This window comes from Arachis hypogaea, chromosome 11 (genome assembly GCF_003086295.3).
Source record: "Arachis hypogaea cultivar Tifrunner chromosome 11, arahy.Tifrunner.gnm2.J5K5, whole genome shotgun sequence".
NCBI lineage: Eukaryota > Viridiplantae > Streptophyta > Magnoliopsida > Fabales > Fabaceae > Arachis > Arachis hypogaea.
Window position 1 is genome coordinate 135,146,814 of NC_092046.1, and position 23,701 is coordinate 135,170,514.

Here is a 23,701-nt window from a genome sequence, read left to right on the forward strand (position 1 = left end):
TGGTATTGAATGTCGAATTTTGATAGCTCAATGGACCACTTGATTAGCCGCCCTGCTAACTCAGGCTTAGAAAGTATTTGCCGGAGTGGGTGTGCTGTTCAGACAATGATTGTGTGACTAAAAATAAGGTCGGAGTCGTCTTACGGAGAAAACTAATGCTAGGACGAGCTTCTCAAGCATTGGGTAACGTAGTTCGGCATTTTGTAGTGACTTGCTCACGAAATAGATCGGCTGCTGATCCTTGTTGTTTTCTGTAATAATAACAGAACTAATGGTCATATCAGTTACAGATAAATATAAATATAATGGGTCGCCGAGCTTTGGTTTTTGCAAAACAGGTGGTTTGGAAAAAAACAGTTTCAAGCTCAGAAACGCTTCTTCACACTCTTCATTCCAAGAAAAGTGTTTTGCATTTTTCTTTAAACATTGAAAAAAGTTAAAGGATTTGGCTACTAAGCACGGCAAGAATCTTGACAATGCAGCTAATCGGCCTGTCAATCGCTGAACTTCTTTTATCGTCTTCGGACTGTGCATGTCAAGAATCGCTTGACACTTTTCTGGATTAGCTTCTATACCTCGGCTTGTCAAGATAAACCCGAGGAATTTCCCTCCCCAAACACCAAAGGCACACTTTTCGGGGTTTAGCCTCATGTTATATTTTCTGATTTGTGTAAAAATTTCATCAAGGTCCTCTATGTGGGGATGGCCGATCTTTGTTTTGATGACCATGTCGTCAACATATACCTCAATATTTCTGCCTATTTGCCGCTCAAAGACCTTATTCATTAGTCTTTGGTATGTTGCACCTGCATTCTTTAAACCAAAAGGCATAAAATTATAGCAGTAATTACCATATTCAGTTATAAAAGCTGTTTTTTCTTGGTCTGATGGATGCATAAGGATCTGGTTATAGCCAGAATATGCATCCATGAAACTCAAAGTACCATAAGCACAGGAATTATCTACTAAAGTGTCTATGCAGGGTAGAGGATAAGCATCTTTAGGACATGCTTTATTTAAATCAGTAAAGTCGACGCACATGCGCCATTTACCATTATTCTTTTTTACCATAACAACATTGGCCAACCACGTTGTGAACCTGATCTCTCGGATGAACTGCGCTTCGATGAGTTTGTTGACCTCTATCATGGAGGCCAATCGCTTCTTAGCTCCGAGGTTTCGTTTTTTCTGAGAAACTGGTCGGGCTGTTGGACTGACAGCTAATTTGTGTGTAATTACTGACGGACTGATCCCTGGCATATCCCCCGAAGTCCAAGCAAATAAGTCGGCATTCTGACACAAGAAATTAATCAGCCTCTCCTGGACTTCGTTATCAATTGATGTTCCGATAAAGGTGATCTTTGTCAGATCCTCATTTGGCATGGGGTGTTCTTGAAAGTCGGCCCTTGGGTCTAGCTCTGCTAGGATTGGTTGCTCTGATTGTATTGAGTTGACACGAGCTTCGGGGTTCCTTTTGATGGGCTTCAGACTTATGTTGTAGCAATGCCGAGCTTCGTGTAGATCACTGTGAATGGTTGTGACGATATTGTCGAGATATTGGATGTCTTGTGTTTTAGACAATGGTTGTTCACCGAGTGTGGTTTGTGACCACACAGATCCCAGCACAGGAACTCGCTCCCCTGAAAAGCCGACCAAATCTCCTGAGTATGGCTGTAAAATGTTAGTGCTTAGTTTCATTTTTTGAAATGTGGTAAAGAAAAGGACATCAGCGCTACTCCCTGGATCAAGTAGGACTTTTCAGACTATTAGGTCTCCCAATTGGATGGAAATAACCACAGGATCATCGTAGTTGGTGTGGCTGCAATTAAAGTCGGCTGGTCGGAAGGTCATCTCGGGGATATCCTGAATTGGTTGAGAATTATGGGCAGTATCCTCGACTGCTAACATAGCTTTGTATGTCCGCTTTCTAGCTGAGCTTGTATGTCCACCGCCAGCATAACCTCCCGAAAAGCAATTGATTACCCCCCTAGGATGAGTTGGAGCTTTATCTTTTTCCTTTGACGATGGACCTGCTGTAGGTTGTTCGGAGCTGGAGGTTGTTCTCTTCTGCATATGTGCTGTGATGAATTTGTCAAGGTGGCCTTGTCGTGCCAACCGCTCCAGTAGATCCTTAGCAATGACACATTCGTCGGTTATGTAGCCGTGTTTCTGATGAAAGGTGCAGTATTTGGATTTGTCAATGTTTTTTGGTTTGGGATAACTTCCTGCCTTTTCGGGGGGGGGGGGGGTTTGATCAGCTTGGAATTCAATATTTCCTTAATTATGCCGTCCCTTTTAGTGTTGAACTGGTTATAGGATTCATAGCGAGGAACTGGTTTGAAACTCTTCGTGTTATCGCGAGGTTTTTCATCATCTTTAGTGGCCAACTTATCTGCCTTTCGCGCTTGGCAGAGCTCTTCAATGTCTATCTGTCCCTTGGCTTTCTTGCGGAACTCGGCCAAGGTTTTTGGTTTAGTGACGGCAATGGTCTCCTGGAATTTACCTGGGCGGAGGCCACTTTTAATGGCATGAAGATGGACCTCGGGATGGAGATCGGGAATTTTCATGGCCACCTTCGTGAAGCGAGTAATATAATCTTTCAGACTTTCTTGTGGTCCTTGCTTAATGGTTGTTAGGTAGTCAGAATCGTGGAGGTATATTGCGGATGCTGCAAAATGGTCTTCAAATTGCTTAGCCAACTCCTAGAAACGTGATATAGAATCTGCAGGCAAAGAGCAAAACCAGTCAAGTGCAGGACCATCTAAAAAAGACGGGAAACATCGACATAGAATGGGATCAGATGCACCGTTGACAATCATAATAGATCGAAATTTTTTAACATGTTGCTTCGGGTCGCCCAATCCGTCATATGGGGTTAGAGTCGTCGGAAGGGTGAATTGTCTGGGGAGTTGAAAGTTCATTATGTCAGCTGTGAATGGCCCTGCAGAATTATCGAGCTTTTCTTCCTCATCATCAGGTTGGACTCCTTCACTCTGATGGTTCCCGTCATTGTTGCTCCGTGGTGTCTCAGAGACATGAGTTGGTAGTGATTGACGCTCGTCGTTCCCATGTTGCTCGTGATCATCATTATTGTGTTCCAGGTGAGCTTGAACTAGCTGCGTGATTTGGTTTTGCATTCTCTGATTTTTCTCCGCCATCCGCTGGTTTGCTTGTTGAAGCTCGGTCACCATCCGTAAAAGCTCGGATGGGATAGGGGGAGGAACATCAGCCATGAGAAAGTATAAGGAATTTGGGGCTTACAACAAATGGTATCTTAAATTGCGGGCCCACGGTGGGCGCCAATGTTCTTGCCTACTTTTGCCGAGATATAGATCGTTTTTCTGAGAAGGTTGGCAGACTTCCGAGGTATAACAAGGACTACGTCGACGATGGAAGAACCGAGGAGGTGGGTACCTGCAAAGGCACTCCGACGCTCAAGTCAGTAGAGGAATATATGTGTATAAGTTTTTCTTGGAAAGATTGCTTACCTTTTTTCGTTCCTGCTTCTCTCCTTATATCTGTTTGGATGAAGTTGATCGTTATGCCTGAGTTGTAACGTCTGGGAAGAAAATTAACTCCATGTCCGACGTTATTAGATGAAAATAAATGCTGATTATTGTAAATACTCGGTTATAATCGTGGATACGTTACCGAGCTATAACTCATAACCGACTTTACTGGTCATATCAGCCTGTTATTATATTTATAAACTACCACCTAAAACATATGACTTTCGACTCTGGGATTTTAAACAACACTTGTGTCTCTCGTTTAATTTAACCACAACTAACCCTTCCGTGGCTGTTAGAATATCGTTTTCTTATCTTCTCATTACCATTTTCAAAACTGACAAAACCTGAGCTTATTATTAGATATTCCTGCTAGCTACTTGTGGTGTCATTTTTCACTGTCACTTTTTGTTAGTTGGACAAAAATTAATATTCGGTAGGGTTATCAAATAGGTCAATCGGATTCGTTTAAAGAGGAGTAATAGGAGATTAGTAGATTTTGTGATTTGTAATTATTAATTAATTATTAATAGTATTTTTAATGATGTGAGATTTTATTATTTAATGGTAAAAAATTATTTATTTTTTTTATTAGTTAAATACTTATCAAATTTTAATAAAAGTATTGATTCCTAAACTTTCTCTTGTTTAAATCTGTTTTATAGATTAAATAGATAGGTTTATTTAAGTTTATTTGTTTATGAACTATAATTTTTTAATAAGAATCGTTCATGACCAATTTGATATGTTAAATAAATTGGTCTATTTATTATTTTATTTTAGTTTTTAAAAAATATTTTGACAAAAATATTTTTTTAAATAAAAATCTTAAACAAGCAATATTTTTTTTTAAAGTTGATGGATTGAGTTTTTGGATTCCATAAAAAAAATTAGCCAAAAGTACTAATTTATTTTAAGAAAAGTATACAAAAATTCAAATGAGTCGCTTATTTAATTTGTAGATTGATCTGTTTAACTCATTATTTTTTTTTATTGATGAATTCAATCCGTTTAATTTAAAATTTAAATGAACTTAATTTTAGAAACAACAAATCTATCAGTTTAAATGAATAAATGAACCAGTCTAAAAAATATTTAGACAAATCTATCAATTTTTACGACCCTAATATTTGGTCAATTTTAGTGAATGAAAAAAATCACAACATATAGTTATGGTGTAAACTTTTAATTTTGTATAATTACTTATTTTAATACGGTGACTAATTTATACGTATTAGTAATTTGGTACGGTAAAAAAATAAAATAAAAAACGTCGGTGAATTATATTTTTTAGTCATCAATTTTATTTTAAATACTTGATCAATATGTGTATTATACCAACACTAGAAAAATGTTAAGGTGCCAACAATATCTTTTTTAATCAATATTAATTAATATTTGAATAATATTTTATTTTATATTATTAGAATTTAATATTTAAAGTTTAAATTTAAAATTTATTAATTATTTAAATTTAGAATATTAACTAAATATTAAACAAAAATAATAAATTTTGTGAATTATATAATATTTTTATCTAATATTTTATATGTTATTTTTGTATATATATATATATATATATATAGTCATTTCATTAATATATTTTAATTTAAGAAACAAAAGTTAAATTATCATGTACGATGGTGTAACAAAGGAAAGCGTTTTATTAGATAGATAACGATTTTTGTAAACAATATAAATAATAGATTTTACGATTGATTTAATAGAGTAAAAAAATACTCCATTCCTCAAATTACCTCATAAATCTTTATACTAGAATAATTATATGCACACCTAATGAATTGAACATCTAATTATTGTTTATTATGTATAAGTAAATCGAATCAAAAGAAATAACCATCCAATTAAAAATAATGAATATAATCATATGCCTACCTATTAAATTTTGACATATTCATTATATTATGAAAAAGTATAGGTAACCAACAACATTTTTAAACAATGTTTGAACAATGTGAATTAATAGGGTTAAAAGAGTAAATTAATCTTAAATTTAATTAGTAGCATTAAATTAGAATGTAGTGTATTTTTATTTGATTGGTGGTTGTTCATGTTATTTAAAATAGTCATTGTTTACCTAATACTCCCATTAAGAGAAAATTCACTCTCTTCTCGAAGATGATAAAATAACACTTTATTTTTCTCTATTTTATAAATATACATTATTCTCCCTTTTAATTTTTAAAATTTTTTTTAATTTATTTAAAATTTTTTGTGTTAACTAATATTAACTTTATTCATTTTTTAAGAAAAAATAAATTATCTTTTGAAAAAATACTCATTAACAAAAATTTTATTTTTTATTATTAAATTTTACTTATCAAAATATCCTTTAATAAATTATTTTTTTATTAATTAAATTATATTTTTATTAAAATTCTTTTAAAAAAATTAATAATTAAATTATTTTTTTCTAAGACACCTAATATCCTTTAATAATTTTTTAATTATTAAATTGTGATTTTACCAAAATTTTTGTTAACAATTATTTTTATATTTTACTGTTAATTTTTTATATTAATATATATTATTTTAACATTAAATAAAAAAATCTTACTACCGTTAATATATATAATAATTAATATATATTGATATTGAAAAATAATCTTACCAAAATTTTTTATTTAATGTTAAAATAATATATATAGATATCAAAAAATCAATAGTAAAATATAAAAAATTGTTAACGAAAATTTTGGTAAAATTATAATTTAATAATTAAAAAATTATTGAAGAATATTTTAGAAAAAAATAATATAATTATTAAAATTTTTAAAAATACAATTTAATCAATAAAAAAATATTTTATTAAAGAATATTTTGGTAAGCAAAATTTAATGATAAAATATAAAATTTTTGTTAATAGATATTTTTTTAAAAAATAATTTATTTTTTCTTAAAAAATGGATAAAGTTAATATTAGTTAACATAAAAACTTTAAAATGGATTCAAGAGGAGGTTTTTTAAAAGTTAGAAGAGAAAGGAATATACATTTATAAAATAGAGGAGAGAAGAGTGTTATTTTAGCTAGCAGGAGAGGAGAGTGGAATTTTCTCTAATACTAATTAATTGGAAGATTATGTAGTGGATGGATCATGGATGTATGCATTTTATTATTTACCTCTTGTTCTGTTAAAGCTTGTAAAAATTGGTAGGTAGGAGGCTAGGAGCACATAATTATGTTGGTCTGATTGTGAAATGAACGTAACACTTCCGCATATGGATATCCAGGACTCAGGAACAATCTCAAATGACTCAAAAGAACCTAATGAATTAAATAATATATTACATTACTAAACTGAAAACACAGTCTGATTTATAAATTTAATTATGTATCTGGGCAGTAGGAAACTTGTTATCCCAGCTGAGAACACCATAGTTGGGGCTTCCACGAAATGCACCGGCATGTTTGGCAATGCCTGGTGTAGTGGCAAACTTCAGGTACGACGAGTTGCCGGTTGCATAGTACATCCATGCCCCTCCCCAAATAAACTCATCCCAATAACTTGTCTAGTTGTACAGCCTCTCAGCCTTCGAACCAGCTGCACTGTATCTCCCTCTCCCATCCCTCGAAAACTTGAACAATGTTATGGCCCCATGAACGAGTTTCTCCGCATAGCTTTTGTCGTCCTTGAACACAATGGAGGCCGCCGCTAAGGCCGCAGCCATCTCTGCTGCAAGATCCGAGCACCCTTGATGGCATTCCGTCACAGCTCGCGGATAATCGATGTCCTTCGGACCCATCCAACAGTGTTGCTCATTCGGAGTATTATTACTATTTTCCCCGCAGATCCAACCTAACTATATAAATAATTAATTAAGTAACCATGTATTAAATTAAAAATAACAGAGATATTATCAGAAGCTAAAAATTCAAGTGCAGTCAATCCACGTGGAGTGAATAGTTCAAAAACGTTAAATGATTTAACTAAATTTTCATATCTAACGACTCTCAATTATCAATTTTATATTAAGTTAACTGAGTTTTAACTTTTTCAGAATTACTTGTGAAACAAGAGTGTCGATGGTGTCAGCTGTATTGTTGAAGGTCTTGAGAAGGTAGTCAGTGCCCCATTTGATGATGTCCTTGACATGGGAAAGCTCCTCAGCAGCTTCGTATTTGGCGCTGTATTCAATGACGCTCCATGAGAGCATGGTCATGGCAAATGATTGAGGGAAGTGCAACTTTGTGGCATCTCCGCCTTATAGTACCCACCCACCAGATTCTTTATGGTGCCAGATACACCGGGTCCCTTTCCGTCTTCAACACACGAGTCACCCCTCCACGATACATTGTTATGCTTTGGGAGTTTTTCAGCTGAATCAATAAATCACCACACAAAAAATCTCAATTTTAAGAATCTTCTACGTCCTAATCGTATCAATTTAAGTAGTTTGGATATATAATTCCTAAGTTATGTATATGAGTAATTCTCCACGTTCAAAGCAATTTAACATCCAAGTTCATTAAGTGATTTGAGTTACGCGTCTTTTTTTCATTTTCTCCCCTTGAGCTTCTTCTTTTTCTTCTTCTTGTTTCAAATTCACTTCTTTTTCATCTTTTTCACTTTGAATGCTACGTCTTCTTCTCCTCCTTCTTCTTCCAAACCATAATTTACTCTTCGGAATCCGGTGTGTGAAAGCGCGGGTGTTCCTTCCTGCCTACCTTCTCCGTTGATTTCCATAGGGCGACCTATTTCAAGGACACAATTTATTGGATCGGAAGCAAAACAACACTGTTTTTTGATCTGAAGGAAGAATGCATGAAGGATGACATGCCTCCATTGCCGCCGGAACCTTGTCATTATGGATACAATCTTGCGCCTACATGCGGTTACATGAATTTGGCTGGATTTGAATCTGGTGAGTTCTCTGTATGCGTCTTTCGGTTGAAGGAAGATTATTCTTCACCAAGGTAGGTTCACATGCACAGCATTAATCTTCGATCTTTAACAAACTGCTTTTGATAGAATTAGATGCCCTTATACTTATAGAAGCGACGACTTATTCTCTGTAAGGTACGGATATATTTACAGTATAATACATCTCAATGAAGATAATGAGGATGACATGGGTTTGTTGATACACCTATCGGATAAAGTTGTTGTTTTGCGGTTAAAGGATAGAACTTATTACTGTGTGTGGGACGTACCAATGGACAGATGGTATAAAATAATTTTAAGAGTTTAATTTAATTGCTATGAGCTAAATATGTTATCCAATAGTAAGTTTATATGTCCACTCAGTAAGTTAATCTCCTCTAATTCACATCAAATGCCGTTGTCAGTGGTCATTCAATATGAACGAAGATGAAGCTCATGCAATTCATTCTCCTTTTGATCCTATTCAAAACGCCACAAACAAAGTCAAATCTTTCGGATAGAAGAATGAAGCTCAATATTCTAGCCTTAACGCCACAGAAACCTCATTACCCATAACTAATGAGATTATATGTCACATAATTGTCCATTATATAAATTCGAATTCAATGATAATACAATTCGCTTGAGTAACTTCGGCATAATTATTCAGAATGATAATGGTTGTGTGATGTGCAACAAGGAAGTTGAATCTGTTCAACACTTGTTTGTTACGTGTGAGTTTGCTTGGCAGGTTTGGTGTGTGTGGATCGCTCATGTGGGTCGGGCATGGTACATCCCGGAGTCCATAAGAGAACATTTTGAGAACTGGAGGATGATGCCTATTTGAAAAGACGAGTGTAAAACATGGTTAATGGGGTTCTTCTCAGTTATATGGAATATCTGGCTGTGTAGAAATGAATTCATTTTCTAGATAAGACAACGGTCGTGGTGGAATACATTGCTAGATCGTTTTGTAGTTCGAAGGAATGGTGTGAAAATAATTCATGTTGTTGATGGATATGTCGGAGATGACATAGGAGTTGCTTCGTATCTTTTATTGTTGTATGCTCTAGCGAGTGTGTTGAGCGTGTTTGTCTTTCAAAAAAAATTAGTGTATAAATAGTATTTTTTTAAATCTATATGTGATCAATCTTGTTACGATGATACATAATAAAGTAGAGTTAATACTTAAAATGATCTCTAAAATTTGACTCCTGACTCAATTTAGCTCTTAAATTTTCAATTGACTCTAATTGTATCCTGAAATTTTGACTCGTGCCTCAATATGGCCCTTCCGTTGTTTTCCGTCACCGAAAAGCTGACCTGACACATTTAGCTGATACCTGACACTTTAACGATTAGATGATGTGGTCAAATTCTTTAGAACATCAATTTAACCCCTCACAATTTGAATATAAAACCTAGCCGCTCCAATCCTCCCAAATCGTAGTAGTTTCTTCAAGAGTTGTAAAGGACGTTGGGGAGCTGCAACCAAGGCTCAAGTAGTTCTAGTAGAGTTCGTTCGCATGGTGGTTGGGTGAAGAACACACAGATACAGGTGGGAAGGTTCTGCATTGGTGTGGTTGTGGGTTACGACCTGTTCTTTGATGGTCTAGGACGGATTCTAATCCATAGAGACTATTTTATGGATGCCCTAACTATAATGTGAGTTGGTTGAATTGTTGTAACTTGATTTTGTGTCTTATTTCTCAAATTCTTCTTGATTTTGTAGTTGTTCTTCCTCTCAATATTTATCTGAGTTTTTGGTGTTGTAGACTGCCGATAAGAGATGGTGTGACTTTTTTTAAATGGACAGATGTTGAAGAACAAGAAGTCACAATGTATTTATTTTTTACTAATATAGTGTATTTATTTGTCTAATAAAATGAAGAATAACTAACTTAAAAAAATGAATAAGTAACGACAGATAAATAAAAAAGATTTTATATGAGATAGTTAATATAAATTTACCAATTATACTACATGTACACTAAAATTTTTTGTTTGAAAGAAAAACTCAACACAAAAAGTGGAGCACAGAGGACAAAAACACAAGTAAAACAAACAAATCTAATAAAGGAGAGACAAACAAAACAAGCGAAGAAAAAGAATAGCCCCTAGTCATCCCCGGCATAGCCATCAATAACAAAAGGAATCTGCACCTAGCCACTCCTTGAAATTTAGAAAACACATGTTAATTATCTCTCAGCCCTTCTGCCTTTATTCTAAATTTTTTTTTTGTTTCTTTCCAACCATATGTTCTAAATAATCACACTAAAGCACACTATCCATCTCTTGCGTTCCTCCTTCCTGTTTGATAACTCAGTCCAACTTAGGAAATGCTCCTTTAATGTACCTGAACAAGACCATTGTCTACTAACATATGATATCCAAGCACACTATACCTACCAAGAAAAATTATAGCAAAAAAATAAGTGGTCACTATTTTCAACACCTTCGTTACATAAAACACAAAATTTATCTTGTTGGTTAATAATCCTAAACCGACTCAGTCGCTCCTTTGTATTGATCCTGCCAGTCAAAACAAACTAGATGCACAACTCTACTCTTGGAGGCACTAACCCTTTCCATATAGTCCTAGTGAAGCTGTAGCTTTTTACATCCTCCGGAACCAATTTCGCTTGCAACACCTGCGCAAATGAGTTAGTTAAAAAATACCTTGTTTATTATATTTTCACACCACTCTATCCTCTCTACCATATGCAAGTTTGACCAGTCTTAAGGTATCGTGCATCTGGTTCACTAGATCCAACTCCCGCTGGAACAGATCTCACCTCCATTGGAAGTTTCAAATCCACTCAAACTCATCCCAAAACCCACAATCCCATATCACTTATCCTTTTTTATTTGAAACCGAGAAAAGTCTTGGAAAACGATATTTTAAAGAGCTTCCAATAAACCAGACATCCTCCCAGAATCTAGTTCTTCTCCCATCGCTGACCTCCATAGACAATCCAGTAATCAATTTCTGTCCAACTTGTTGATTTGTGAATTGTAATTGACAAATATCATTCCACAGACCCCCTACCAGGTAGTTCCTGGGTGAACACAAGCTCATTTGGATTCAGGTTATTACACACCTTCTTCCACAGTGGACATTCCTTCTTAGAAAAGCGCCATCACCACTTAAACAGAAGAGTTGTGTTGTCAATCATATCATCCCCAACTCCCAACCCGCCTAACCTTTTAGGAGGCTGCACCACTTTTCACTTAACCAAAGCCATATCATCCCTCCCATCCTACGTACTCCACAGAAATCTTCTCTGCAAAGAAATCAGTTTCTCTGCTACACCTTTTGGCATCTTATATAAGCTAAAATAATAAATTGGAAGGCTATTCAACACAGATTTGAGAAGCACCAACTTACCGACTTTATTGAGAGCGTTGGCTTTTAAGAGACTAAGATTTTCCTCCACTTTGTCTATTATTTCCTTCCAAGTCTTAACCAACCTCAGATTTGCTCCTAGCGAGATAACCAAATATTTGACTGGAAGAGTGGATTCCTTACAACCCAGCACACTACACATATGTTGTACCTGATGCGTGAGCATCTTATCTATCTTTTCCTTGTGAATTTGTACTTGAATTGCTAAGTTTAATCAAAATTTAAATATCTTTTGGCCACCATGGATGCTACTTTAAGTTGTGCATAATTCTATTTATTTCAGGTAGCATTCGGAGGGATTTGACGGAGTTCTGTAGCAGAAAAGGAAGAAAGCGAATGATGTTGTCAATCCTGACCTCCTTGCACTCAAACGGGATTATCTTGAGCTATAGAGGTCCAATTAACATGATTTCAAGGCATTAGAAAGCTAACTTTCAGGGCTTTCCAACGATATATAATAGTGCATATTTCGCCTCCAGCAACCTCTGCATCCTCCATGTTGAGCGTGAATTTGAGAACTCCCAAGGAAGCATACGCTGCCTTCTCCACACTGAACTTGGGAAAAGCCAAGTTCAGTGTGGATTCAAAGGAACACGCTAAAGACGCCACTGCCTCCTCCACGCTAAACTTGGAAATTTTCAAGTGGATCCTGATAATACCAGTGGTCCCCAATCTCTAAGTTAAGCGTGGATCCTGATAATACCAGTGGTCCCAATCTTATTCCAAAGGCTGCACGCATAATTTAATTAATTTTGATTAAATTTGTATTTTATTTTAAAATAGGAAAAGATATTATTTTAGTTTTAGAAAATAGATTTTTAAATTAATTAGGATTAGATATAAAAGGGAAAAGAAACTTCTCTTCTCTTGGATTATTCCACCTCATTCCAATTTACAGTTTAAGAGAATCCTAATTTCCACTCTGAACTATGAGCAACTAAACCTCCACCGTTAAGGTTAGGAGCTATGTCTATTATATAGATTTATTCTATTATTTTTCTAGTTTAATTCATGTACTGATTTATAATTCAAGAGTTGTTTTCGTTCGTTATCTTATGAATTTGGGTAGAACGGAAGTATGACCCTCTTTTTAATTGAGTTTTTGTATAACTTGGAAAAGCTCTTTACTTGAACAACAGCTTGAAAACAATTTCTCTTAAATTCTAATTATCTGGATTTAACGGGATACGTGACATATAATCCTCTTATATTTGGATAATTAGGATTTTTGTGGCATAATAACTAGAATTAAACTTCACCCTCTAATTGGAATTAATTGACCAAGGAATTGGCAGTTGATGAGAATTAGAAGAGTCTAAAAAAGGTCCAAGGAATTAGGGTTAGTCACATATAGTTTGCCATGAATTAAATGTTGCATGATTAAAATAGTTAGTACAAAAAGTCAATCTGAAAAATAGATAACTCTGAAACCTTAACTGTTTCTCCATATATTATTCTCAACTTATTTACTGCCTGTCTTCTGATATTCTGAATTTACTGTTTAATACTTTTGAACTCTCAAACATCATTTTCTGCTTGCCTAACTAAGTAAATCACTTAACCATTGTTGCTTAGTCTATCAATCCTCGTGGGATCGACCCTCATTCACTTGAGGTACTACTTGGTACGACCTGGTGTACTTGCCGGTTAGTTTGTGGTTATAAATTCCGCACCAGTACCCATTGCTCGTCACAGTTAATAAAAATCAAGCTAGATTTATCAAAATTAGTGCTTAAACCCGACATCAGCTCAAAGCAGCAAATCAGCCTCCTGTAGTTTTTCATTGTCTCTTCTTCGAGTGGGCAGAACAAAATAGTATCATGCAAACTGAAGATGCGACAATTCAATATGATCTCTCCCAACCAACAACAAAAATATGCGACCATTTCTAATAACCTCTCCAATCATTTTATATAGGATATCAACAATATATATACATTAAAATTAATTATGAATATAAAATAATAACTAATTTTAGTGTATAAATAATATTTTTTTAAATCTATATGTGAACAATCTTGTTACGATGATACATAATAAATTACAATAAAATCATTTGATATATATATAAAACCAACACACCCAGTGAGATAATAGATAATGTTTGATGGTGGTTGTTGTTTCAGCAAAGGATATAGTTATTAACCTTAGCTTTCATGTAAGTATTGGTATTCTCTTTTGAAATTGGTTCGTTGGTTCTAGCTAAATATTTTTAGAAGTTTCTTGATAACAACAAGGGTCTTAAATCTTAATATTGATTTTTTTTCCAATAAAAAACTAAATTATATTTAGAGATTATAGTTAATAGACTTTATATTAAATATTAATACTTTTTTAGAATATATATACATGAAAAGGATTTAGATGGTATGATTTGCACGTAAAATTGAAGCATTAGTTTTTAGATTATAGATTTAGTTTGTAAATTTATTTTTTCATTGAAATATTTCTTTTATTTACTTTGAAAACTATTTTCTAATTATTATAAAGTTATTCTTTTATTAATAAATTAGGATATATAATTAAGAGGCAGAGCTAATACTTTAAGTTTTAGAGTGTAAATTTAATTTGTAAATAGCTTTTATTCTTTATGATTTGTAAAATATGTTTTCTATTAAAGAAACTATAATATTGCTTTTATTTGTTTTAACAACATTTTTATAAATTATAATCAATTTTTTATAACTTTATTACGTGTAATGTGTGCACTTTAACATGTCCGTGCAATTCAACTAGCAACAGAATAGAACAGAATATTATTAATTCACTTCAAATTAAAAAATAAAAACAGCATCTGCCATTTCTGGTCTCCAGAGGCATCTTCAAGCGTCGCTTCACTTTCTCTCTCTTCGATCCGACTCACTCAACCGACACCCCCATTCGTCCATTGTCATCGCCTAAACATCTCTGCGAATGTCCGATCGTGTCGTGCGTTATTTTTTGCGTTGCTCATCTGTGTGCCAACCATACACCAAGTTCGTCTTTATTGTTGTAGCTCACCACCACCATTGACAACAACGACAACCACCTCGACGCCAACGCATTGTTCGAAGCCATGTCCACTCCGTTCTCGCCTCTCACGGCTTTGACTGCAAGATTTCATGGCGGTTCTCGCTTTTTCCTTCCCTTCTTCCTCTGGCATCTTTGCCATGAGCCTCACAACGCCGCACGATATGGATGTACATGCTAGACGTGCTGTGAGAAGGTATGCAGCAGAAGTTTTATATACGCACGTGGATATTTATTTTTCATGTAAATGAAATATATTTTTTTAATATAAATGGGATGTTTATTCTTCATGTAAATGAAATGTTTGTTCTTCATACAAAAGTCGAGGGATTAGAAGGAAGTATAATTAGAATTAAAAGGGAGGGGGATAGTTAAAATTTCCAATAATAGAGTTAAAAGAATTTTTTTAACTTGATTTAGGGTGGTTTTTTTAATCCTCTGTAGCCTACAAATCAGCTCATTGTTTATGTTATTCATATTTTTTATTGTCTAGCGAAACCTATATAAATAATACTAATTGACATAATTTGATTCTAATTATACCCTAATAATATCTCATTAATTCAAAATTTAATTCTTAAAATTAAAATGAATTTTTCTTTTTTTACTTTACGTTGTAAAAAAAATGTTCTTTCCTATCTTTTCTCAAATTCAAAAGTTATCTTGCTTAGCTCCCTATCCTAATTGAAAGTGAGATATATATAAACAGTAACACACTCGTGAAAGATTGAAAGCAAAGTGAAGAACAACCATGAGTGACAACAAAGAGTTAATCTCTTCTTTAGCTGAATCAATTGAAGGAAATGATTACTTACTCACTCAAATCCTTATTCGTGTGCCTCTCAGAGATATCATAACCTTTAAATGTGTCTCCAAGCGGTGGCTCTCTCTCATCTCCGATCCTTTCCTCAGCCGCAGCCACGCCACCGTAAAACAAAGAGTTTCCAGTTTGTTCTTAGATCTCGCCCCAAACACTGGATCGTATCAGGAAGTGAAATTCTTCTACTTAGACAAGAAAATCTACCGCTCATCCTTTTCATCATTCTTCCCCAAAAACCCCGATCTACGTTCTTCACTGATAACACAATCTTGCAACGGCTTGATGCTGCTCGAATCGAAAGACCCCGTGTTTATCTATAACCCTACCACCGAAGACAAGAAAACCTTGCCGGCTTGCCCTCTTGCTTTCCATCGTTTGATCCATTAAATTTGCATTGCTCTCTAGCTTTTGATCCCATGCGTTTTCTCGGTTATAAGGTTATCTGCATTTTTTGATGGCGTGAATTCAAAGAATGAATGCTTCCAAACCATGATTTACTCTTCGGAATCTGGTGTGTAGAAGCGCGGGTGTTCCTTCCCGCCTACCTTCCCCGTTGATTTCCAAAGGGCGACCTATTTCAAGGACTCAATTTATTGGATCGGAAGCAAAACGACACTGCGTTTTGATCTGAAGGAAGAGTGCATGAAGGATGACATGCCTCCGTTGCCGCCAGAACCTTGCCATTATGGATACGTTCTTGCGCTTGCATGCGGTTACATGAATTTGGCTGGATTTGAATCTATTGAGTCTTCTGTATGCGTCTTTCGGTTGAAGGAAGATTATTCTTCACCAAGGTGGGTTCACATGCACAGCATTGATCTTCGATCTTAAATTTTTCAATCTGCTTTTGATAGAATTGGATGCCCTTATACTTATAGAAGCGACGACTTGTTCTCTGAAAGGTACGGATACGTTTACAGTATAATACATCTCATTGAAGATAATGAGGATGACATGGGTTTGTTGATACACCAACCAAACAAAGTTGTTGTTCTACCAGTCTCCAGAGGAATCCTCAAGTGTGGCTTTACTTTCTCTCTCTTCGATCTGACTCTACCCAGCTGACACCAACATTCGTCCGTTTACGTCGCCTAAACATCTCAGTGAATGTCCGATCATGCCGTGCGTTGTTTTTTGCGCTGCCCGTCTACGTGCCGACCGTACACCAAGCCCGTCTTTATTGTTGTAGCTCACCACCACCGTTGACAACAATGGCAACCACCTTGACGCCAATGCAGTGTTCAAAGCCATGTCCACTTCGTTCTCGCCTCTCACGGCTTCGACCGCAAGATTTCATGGCGGTTCTCGCTTTTTCCTTCTCTTCTTCCTCTGTCATCTTCGCCATGAACTTCACAACGCTGCACGATATGGATGTAAAAGGCTACGTCTACAGCAACATGCTGGACGTGCTGCGAGAAGGTATGCAGCAGAAGTTTTATATACGCACGTGGATGTTTATTTTTCATGTAAATGAGATATTTATTTTTAATATAAATGGGATGTTTATTCTTCATGTAAATGAAATGTTTGTTCTTCGTACAACATTCGACGAATTAGAAGGAAGTATAATTAGAATTAAAAGGGAGGGGGATAGTTAAAATTTCCAATAGTAGAGTTAAAAGAATTTTTTTAACTTGATTTGGGGTGGTTTTTTTTTAATCCTCTGTAGCCTACAAATAAGCTCATTGTTTATGTTGCTCAAATTTTTTATTGTCAAGTGAAACCCATATAAATAATACTAATTGACATAAATTGATTCTAATTATACCCTAATAATATCTCATTAATTCAAAATTTAATTTTTAAAAATAAAATGAATTTTTCTTTTTTTATTTTACGTTGTTAAAAAAAAACGTTCTTCCCTATCGTTTCTCAAATTCAAAAGTTATCTTGCTTAGCTCCCTATCCTAATTGAAAGTGAGATATATATAAACAGTAACACACTCGTGAAAGATTGAAAGCAAAAGTGAAAAACAACCATGAGTGACAACAAAGAGTTAATCTCTTCTCTAGCGGAAACAATTGAAGGAAACAATTACCTACTCACTCAAATCCTTATTCGTGTGCCTCTCAGAGATATCATGACCTTCAAATGTGTCTCCAAGCGGTGGCTCTCTCTCATCTCCGATCCTTTTTCTGCCGCTGCCATGCCACCGTAAAACAAAGAGTTTCCGGTTTGTTCTTAGATCTTGCCCCCAACACTGGATCATATCAGGAAGTGAAATTCTTCTACTTAGACCAGAAAACCTACCGCTCATCCTTTTCATCATTCTTCCCCAAAAATCCCGATCTACGTTCTTCACTGATAACACAATCTTGCAACGGCTTGATGCTGCTAGAATCGGAAGACGCCGTGTTTATCTATAACCCTACTACCGAAGACAATAAAACCTTGCCCTCTTGCTTTCCATCGTTTGATCCATTAAATTTGCATTACTCTCTAGCTTTTGATCCCATGCGTTTTCTCGGTTATAAGGTTATCTGCATTTTTTATGGCATGAATTCAAAGAATGAATGCTTCCAAACCAAGATTTACTCTTCAGAATCCAATGTGTGGAAGCGCGGGTGTTCCTTCCCACCTACCTTCCCCATTGATTTCCATAAGGTGACCTATTTCAAGGACTAAATTTATTGGATTGGAAGAAAAATGACACTGTATTTTGATCTGAAGGAAGAGTGCATGAAGGATGACATGCCTTCGTTGCCACCGGAACCTTGTCATTATGGATACGTTCTTGTGCTTGCACGCGGTTACATGAATTTGGCTGGATTTGAATCTGGTGAGTTCTCTGTATGCGTCTTTCGGTTGAAGGAAGATTATTCTTCACCAAGGTGGGTTCACATGCACAGCATTGATCTTCGATCTTTAACTTTTCAAACTGCTTTTGATAAAATTGGATGCCCTTATACTTATAAAATCGAAGACTTGTTCTCTGCAAGGTACGAATACATTTACAGTATAATACATCTCATTGAAGATAATGAGGATGACATGGGTTTGTTGATACACCTACCGGACAAAGTTGTAATTCCACTGGTCTCTAGAGGCATCCTCAAGTGTGGCTTCACTTTCTCTCTCTTCAATCTGACTCCACCCAGCTGACACCTCTATTCATCCGTTGACGTCGTCTAAACATCTACGTGTATGTCCAATTGTGCCGTGCGTTATTTTTTTCGCTGCCCATCTGCGTGCTGACCGTACACCAAGCCCGTCTTTAATGTTGCAGCTCACCACTAGCATTGACAACAACGACAACCACCTCGAAGCCAACGCATTGTTCAAAGCCATGTCCACTCCGTTCTCGCCTCTCACGGCTTCGACCGCAAGATTTCATGGCAGTTCTCATTTTTTCCTTCCCTTCTTCCTCTGCCATCTTCGCCATGAACCTCACAACGCCGCACGATATGGATGTAAAAGGCTACGTCTACAGCAACATGCTGGACGTGCTACGAGAAGGTATGCAGCAGAAGTTTTATATACGCATGTGGATGTTTATTTTTCATGTAAATGAGATATTTATTTTTAATATAAGTAGCATGTTTGTTCTTCATGTAAATGAAATGTTTGTTCTTCATACAACAGTTGAGGTATTAGAAGGAAGTATAATTAGAATTAAAAGGGAGGGATTGTTAAAATTTCCAATAGTAGCGTTAAAAGATTTTTTTTAACTTGATTTGGGTTGGATTTTTTTTAATCCTCTGTGGCCTACAGATCAGCTCATTGTTTATGTTGTTCAAATTTTTTATTCTCTAGCGAAACCCATATAAATAATACTAATTAACATAAATTGATTCTAATTATACCCTAATAATATCTCATTAATTCAAAATTTAATTTTTAAAATTAAAATGAATTTTTCTTTTTTTACTTTATGTTGTTAAAAAAAAACGTTCTTCCCTATCTTTTCTCAAATTCAAAAGTTATCTTTCTCAAATTCAAAAGTTATCTTGATTAGCTCCCTATCCTAATTGAAAGTGAGTTATATATAAACAGTAACACACTCGTGAAAGATTGAGAGCAAAGTGAAGAACAACCATGAGTGACAACAAAGAGTTAATCTCTTCTTTAGTGGAAACAATTGAAGGTAACCATTACTTACTCATTAAATTTGCATTACTCTCTAGCTTTTGATCCCATGAGTTTTCTCGGTTACAAGGTTATCTGCATTTTTGATGGCATGAATTCAAAGAATAAATGCTTCCAAACCATGACTTACTCTTCGGAATCCGGTGTGTGGAAGTGTGGGTGTTCCTTCCGACCTACCTTCCCCGTTGATTTCCATAGGTCGACCTATTTCAAGGACTTAATTTATTGGATCGTAAGCAAAACTATCCTGCGTTTTGATCTGAAGGAAGAGTACATGAAGGATGACACGCTTCCATTTCCGCCGGAACCTTGTCATTATGGATACGTTCTTGTGCCTGCATGCGGTTACATGAATTTGGTTGGATTTGAATCTGGTGAGTTCTCTGTATGCAACTTTCGGTTAAAGGAAGATTATTCTTCACCAAGATGGGTTCACATGCACAGCATTGATCTTCGACCTTTAATTTTTCAAACTGCTTTTGATAGAATTGGATGCCCTTATACTTATAGAAGCGACGATTTGTTCTGTGTAAGGTATGGATACGTTTACAGTATAATAAATCTCATTGAAGATAATGAGGATGACATGGGTTTGTTGATACACCTATCGGACAAAGTTGTTGTTCTACCGGTCTTCAGAGGCATCCTCAAGTGTGGCTTCACTTTCTCTCTCTTCGATCTGACTCCACCTAGCTGACACCCCCATTCATTCGTTGACGTTGCCTAAACATCTACGCATATGTCCAATCGTGCCGTGCGTTTTTTTTTCTGCTGTCCATCTGCGTGCCAACCGTACACCAAGCCCATCTTTAGTGTTGCAGCTCACCACCACCGTTGACAACAACGACAACCACCTCGACGCCAATGCATTGTTCAAAGCCATGTCTACTCCGTTCTCGCCTCTCACGGCTTCGACCACAAGATTTCATGGCGGTTCTCGCTTTTTCCTTCCCTTCTTCCTCTGCCATCTTCGCCTTGAACCTCACAACGCCGCACGATATGGATGCAAAAGGCTACATCTACAACAACATGCAGGACGTGTTGCGAGAAGGTATGCAGCAGAAGTTTTATATCCGCACGTGGATGTTTATTTTTCATGTAAATGAGATATTTATTTTTAATATAAATGGGATGTTTATTCTTCGTGTAAATGAAATGTTTGTTCTTCATACAACAGTCGAGGAATTAGAAGGAAGTATACTTAGAATTAAGAGGGAGGGGGATAGTTAAAATTTCCAATAGCAGAGTTAAAAGTATTTTTTTTAACTTAATTTGGGGTGATTTTTTTTTAATCCTCTGTAGCCTACAGATCAGCTCATTGTTTATATTGTTCAAATTTTTTATTGTCTAGCGAAACCCATATAAATAATACTAATTGACATAAATTGATTCTAATTATACCCTAATAATATCTCATTAATTCAAAATTTAATTTTTAAAATTAAAACAAATTTTTCTTTTTTTATTTTACGTTGTTAAAAAAAACGTTCTTCCCATTCTTTTCACAAATTCAAAAGTAATCTTGCTTAGCTCCCTATCCTAATTGAAAGTGAGATATATATTAACAGTAACACACTCGTGAAAGATTGAAAGCAAAGTGAAGAACAACCATGAGTGACAACAAAGAGTTAATATCTTATTTAGTGAAAACAATTGAAGGAAATGATTACTTACTCACTCAAATCCTTATTCGTGTGCCTCTCAAAGATATTATAACCTTCAAATGTGTCTCTAAGCGGTGGTTCTCTCTCATCACCAATCATTTCTTCAGCCGCTGCCTCGCCACCGTAAAACAAAGAGTTTCCGGTTTGTTCTTAGATCTCACCCCAGTCACTAGATCGTATCAGGAAATGAAATTCTTTTACTTAACAAGAAAACCTACCGCTCATCCTTTCATCATTCTTTTCCAAAAACCCCGATCTACGTTCTTCACTGATAACACAATCTTGTAACGGCTTGATGCTGCTCGAATCGGAAGACGCCGTGTTTATCTATAACCCTACCATCGAAGACAAGAAAACCTTGCCCTCTTGCTTTCCATTGTTTGATCCATTAAATTTGCATTACTCTCTAGCTTTTGATCCCATGCGTTTTCTCGGTTACAAGGTTATCTGCATTTTTGATGGCGTGAATTCAAAGAATCAATCCTTCCAAACCATCATTTACTCTTCGGAATCCGGTGTGTGGAAGCGCGGATGTTCCTTCTTGCCTACATTCCTTGTTGATTTCCGTAGGGCGACCTATTTCAAGGACTCAATTTATTGGATCGGAAGTAAAACGACACTACGTTTTGATCTGAAGGAAGAGTGCATGAAGGATGACATGCCTTCGTTGTCACCGGAACCTTGTCATTATGGATACATTCTTGCGCCTGCATGCGATTACATGAATTTGGCTGGATTTGAATCTGGTGAGTTCTCTGTATGCGTCTTTTGGTTGAAGGAAGATTTTTCTTCACCAAAGTGGGTTCACAAGCATAACATTGATCTTCGATCTTTAATTTTTCAAACTGATTTTGTAGAATTGGATGCCCTTATACTTATAGAAGTGACGACTTGTTCTCTGTAAGGTACGAATACCATTACAGTATAATACATCTCATTGAGGATAATGAGGATGACATGGGTTTGTTGATACACCTAATGGACAAAGTAGTTGTTTTACCGGTCTCCAGAGGCATCCTCAAGTGTGGCTTCACTTTTTCTCTCTTTGGTCTGACTCCACCCAGTTGACACCCCCATTCATCCGTTGACGTCGCCTAAACATCTCCGCGAATGTCCGATCATGTCGTGCGTTATTTTTTGCGCTGCCCGTCTGCGTGCCGACCGTACACCAAGCCCGTCTTTATTATTGCAGCTCACCACCATTGTTGACAACAATGACAACCACCTTGATGCCAACGCATTGTTCAAAGCCATGTCCACTCCATTCTCGCCTCTCACGGCTTCGACCGCAAGATTTGATGGCGGTTCTTGCTTTTTCCTTCTCTTTTTCCTCTGCCATCTTCGCCATAAACCTCACAACACCGCACGATATGGATGTAAAAGGCTACGTCTATAGCAACATGCTGGACGTGCTGCGAGAAGATATACAGCAGAAGTTTTATATACGCACATGGATGTTTATTTTTCATGTAAATAAGATATTTATTTTTAATATAAATGGGATATTTATTCTTCATGAAAATGAAATGTTTGTTCTTTATACAACAGTCGACAGATTAGAAGGAAGTATAATTAGAATTAAAAGGGAGGGGATAGTTAAAATTTCCAATTGTAGAGTTAAAAGAATTTTTTTAAACTTGATTTGGGGTGTTTTTTTTAATCCTCTTTAGCCTACAAATTAGCTCATTGTTTATGTTGTTCAAATTTTTTATTGTCTACCAAAATCCATATAAATAATACTAATTGACATAAATTGATTCTAATTATACCCTAATAATATCTCATTAATTCAAAATTTAATTTTTAAAATTAAAATGAATTTTTGTTTTGTTTACGTTATTAAAAGGAAAACGTTCTTCCCGATCTTTTCTCAAATTCAAAAGTTATCTTGCTTAGCTCTCTATCCTAATTGAAAGTGAAATATATATAAACAGTAACACACTCGTGAAAGATTGAAAGCAAAGTGAAGAACAACCATGAGTGACAACAAAGAGTTAATCACTTCTTTAGCAGAAACAATTGAAGGAAACGAATACTTACTCTCTCAAACCCTTATTCGTGTGCCTCTCAGAGATATCATAACCTTCAAATGTGTCTCCAAGCGGTGGCTCTCTCTCAACTCCGATCCTTACTTCAGCCACTGCCACGCCACCGTAAAACAAAGAGTTTCCAGTTTGTTCTTAGATCTCACCCCAACACTGGATCATATCAGGAAGTGAAATTCTTCTACTTAGACAAGAAAACCTACTGCTCATCCTTTTCATCATTCGTCCCCAAAAATCCGATCAACATTCTTCACTGATAACATAATCTTGCAACGGCT

The 23,701-nt window shown here is 35.7% G+C and overlaps 1 protein-coding gene and 1 pseudogene across 1 annotated transcript; both read right to left on the reverse strand.

Annotated features, from left to right (window-relative positions):
• Positions 1-1,758: 1,758 nt before the first annotated feature.
• LOC140176220 (uncharacterized) lies at positions 1,759-3,233 on the reverse strand. Its single transcript, XM_072206144.1, has 3 exons — positions 2,841-3,233; positions 2,223-2,702; positions 1,759-2,169 (listed from the first exon to the last, which is right to left on the reverse strand). The coding sequence occupies exons 1-3, from the start codon at positions 3,231-3,233 to the stop codon at positions 1,759-1,761; spliced, it is 1,284 nt and encodes a 427-aa protein (XP_072062245.1).
• Positions 3,234-3,274: 41 nt separating this feature from the next.
• Positions 3,275-23,701, reverse strand: part of LOC112721873 (endoglucanase 25-like) — a 65,614-nt pseudogene continuing 45,187 nt past the window's right edge.

What these genes read in the sequence shown, in the direction of transcription:
- LOC140176220 (XM_072206144.1), bottom strand. Translation starts at nt 3,233, where the DNA reads ATGGCTGATGTTCCTCCCCCTATCCCATCCGAGCTTTTACGGATGGTG. An exon ending in TGGGCGACCCGAAGCAACAT is followed by an intron (nt 2,703 to 2,840) that starts GTTAAAAAATTT and finishes TCACGTTTCTAG; the next exon opens with GAGTTGGCTAAGCAATTTGA. An exon ending in CCCCCCCGAAAAGGCAGGAA is followed by an intron (nt 2,170 to 2,222) that starts GTTATCCCAAAC and finishes ACCTTTCATCAG; the next exon opens with AAACACGGCTACATAACCGA.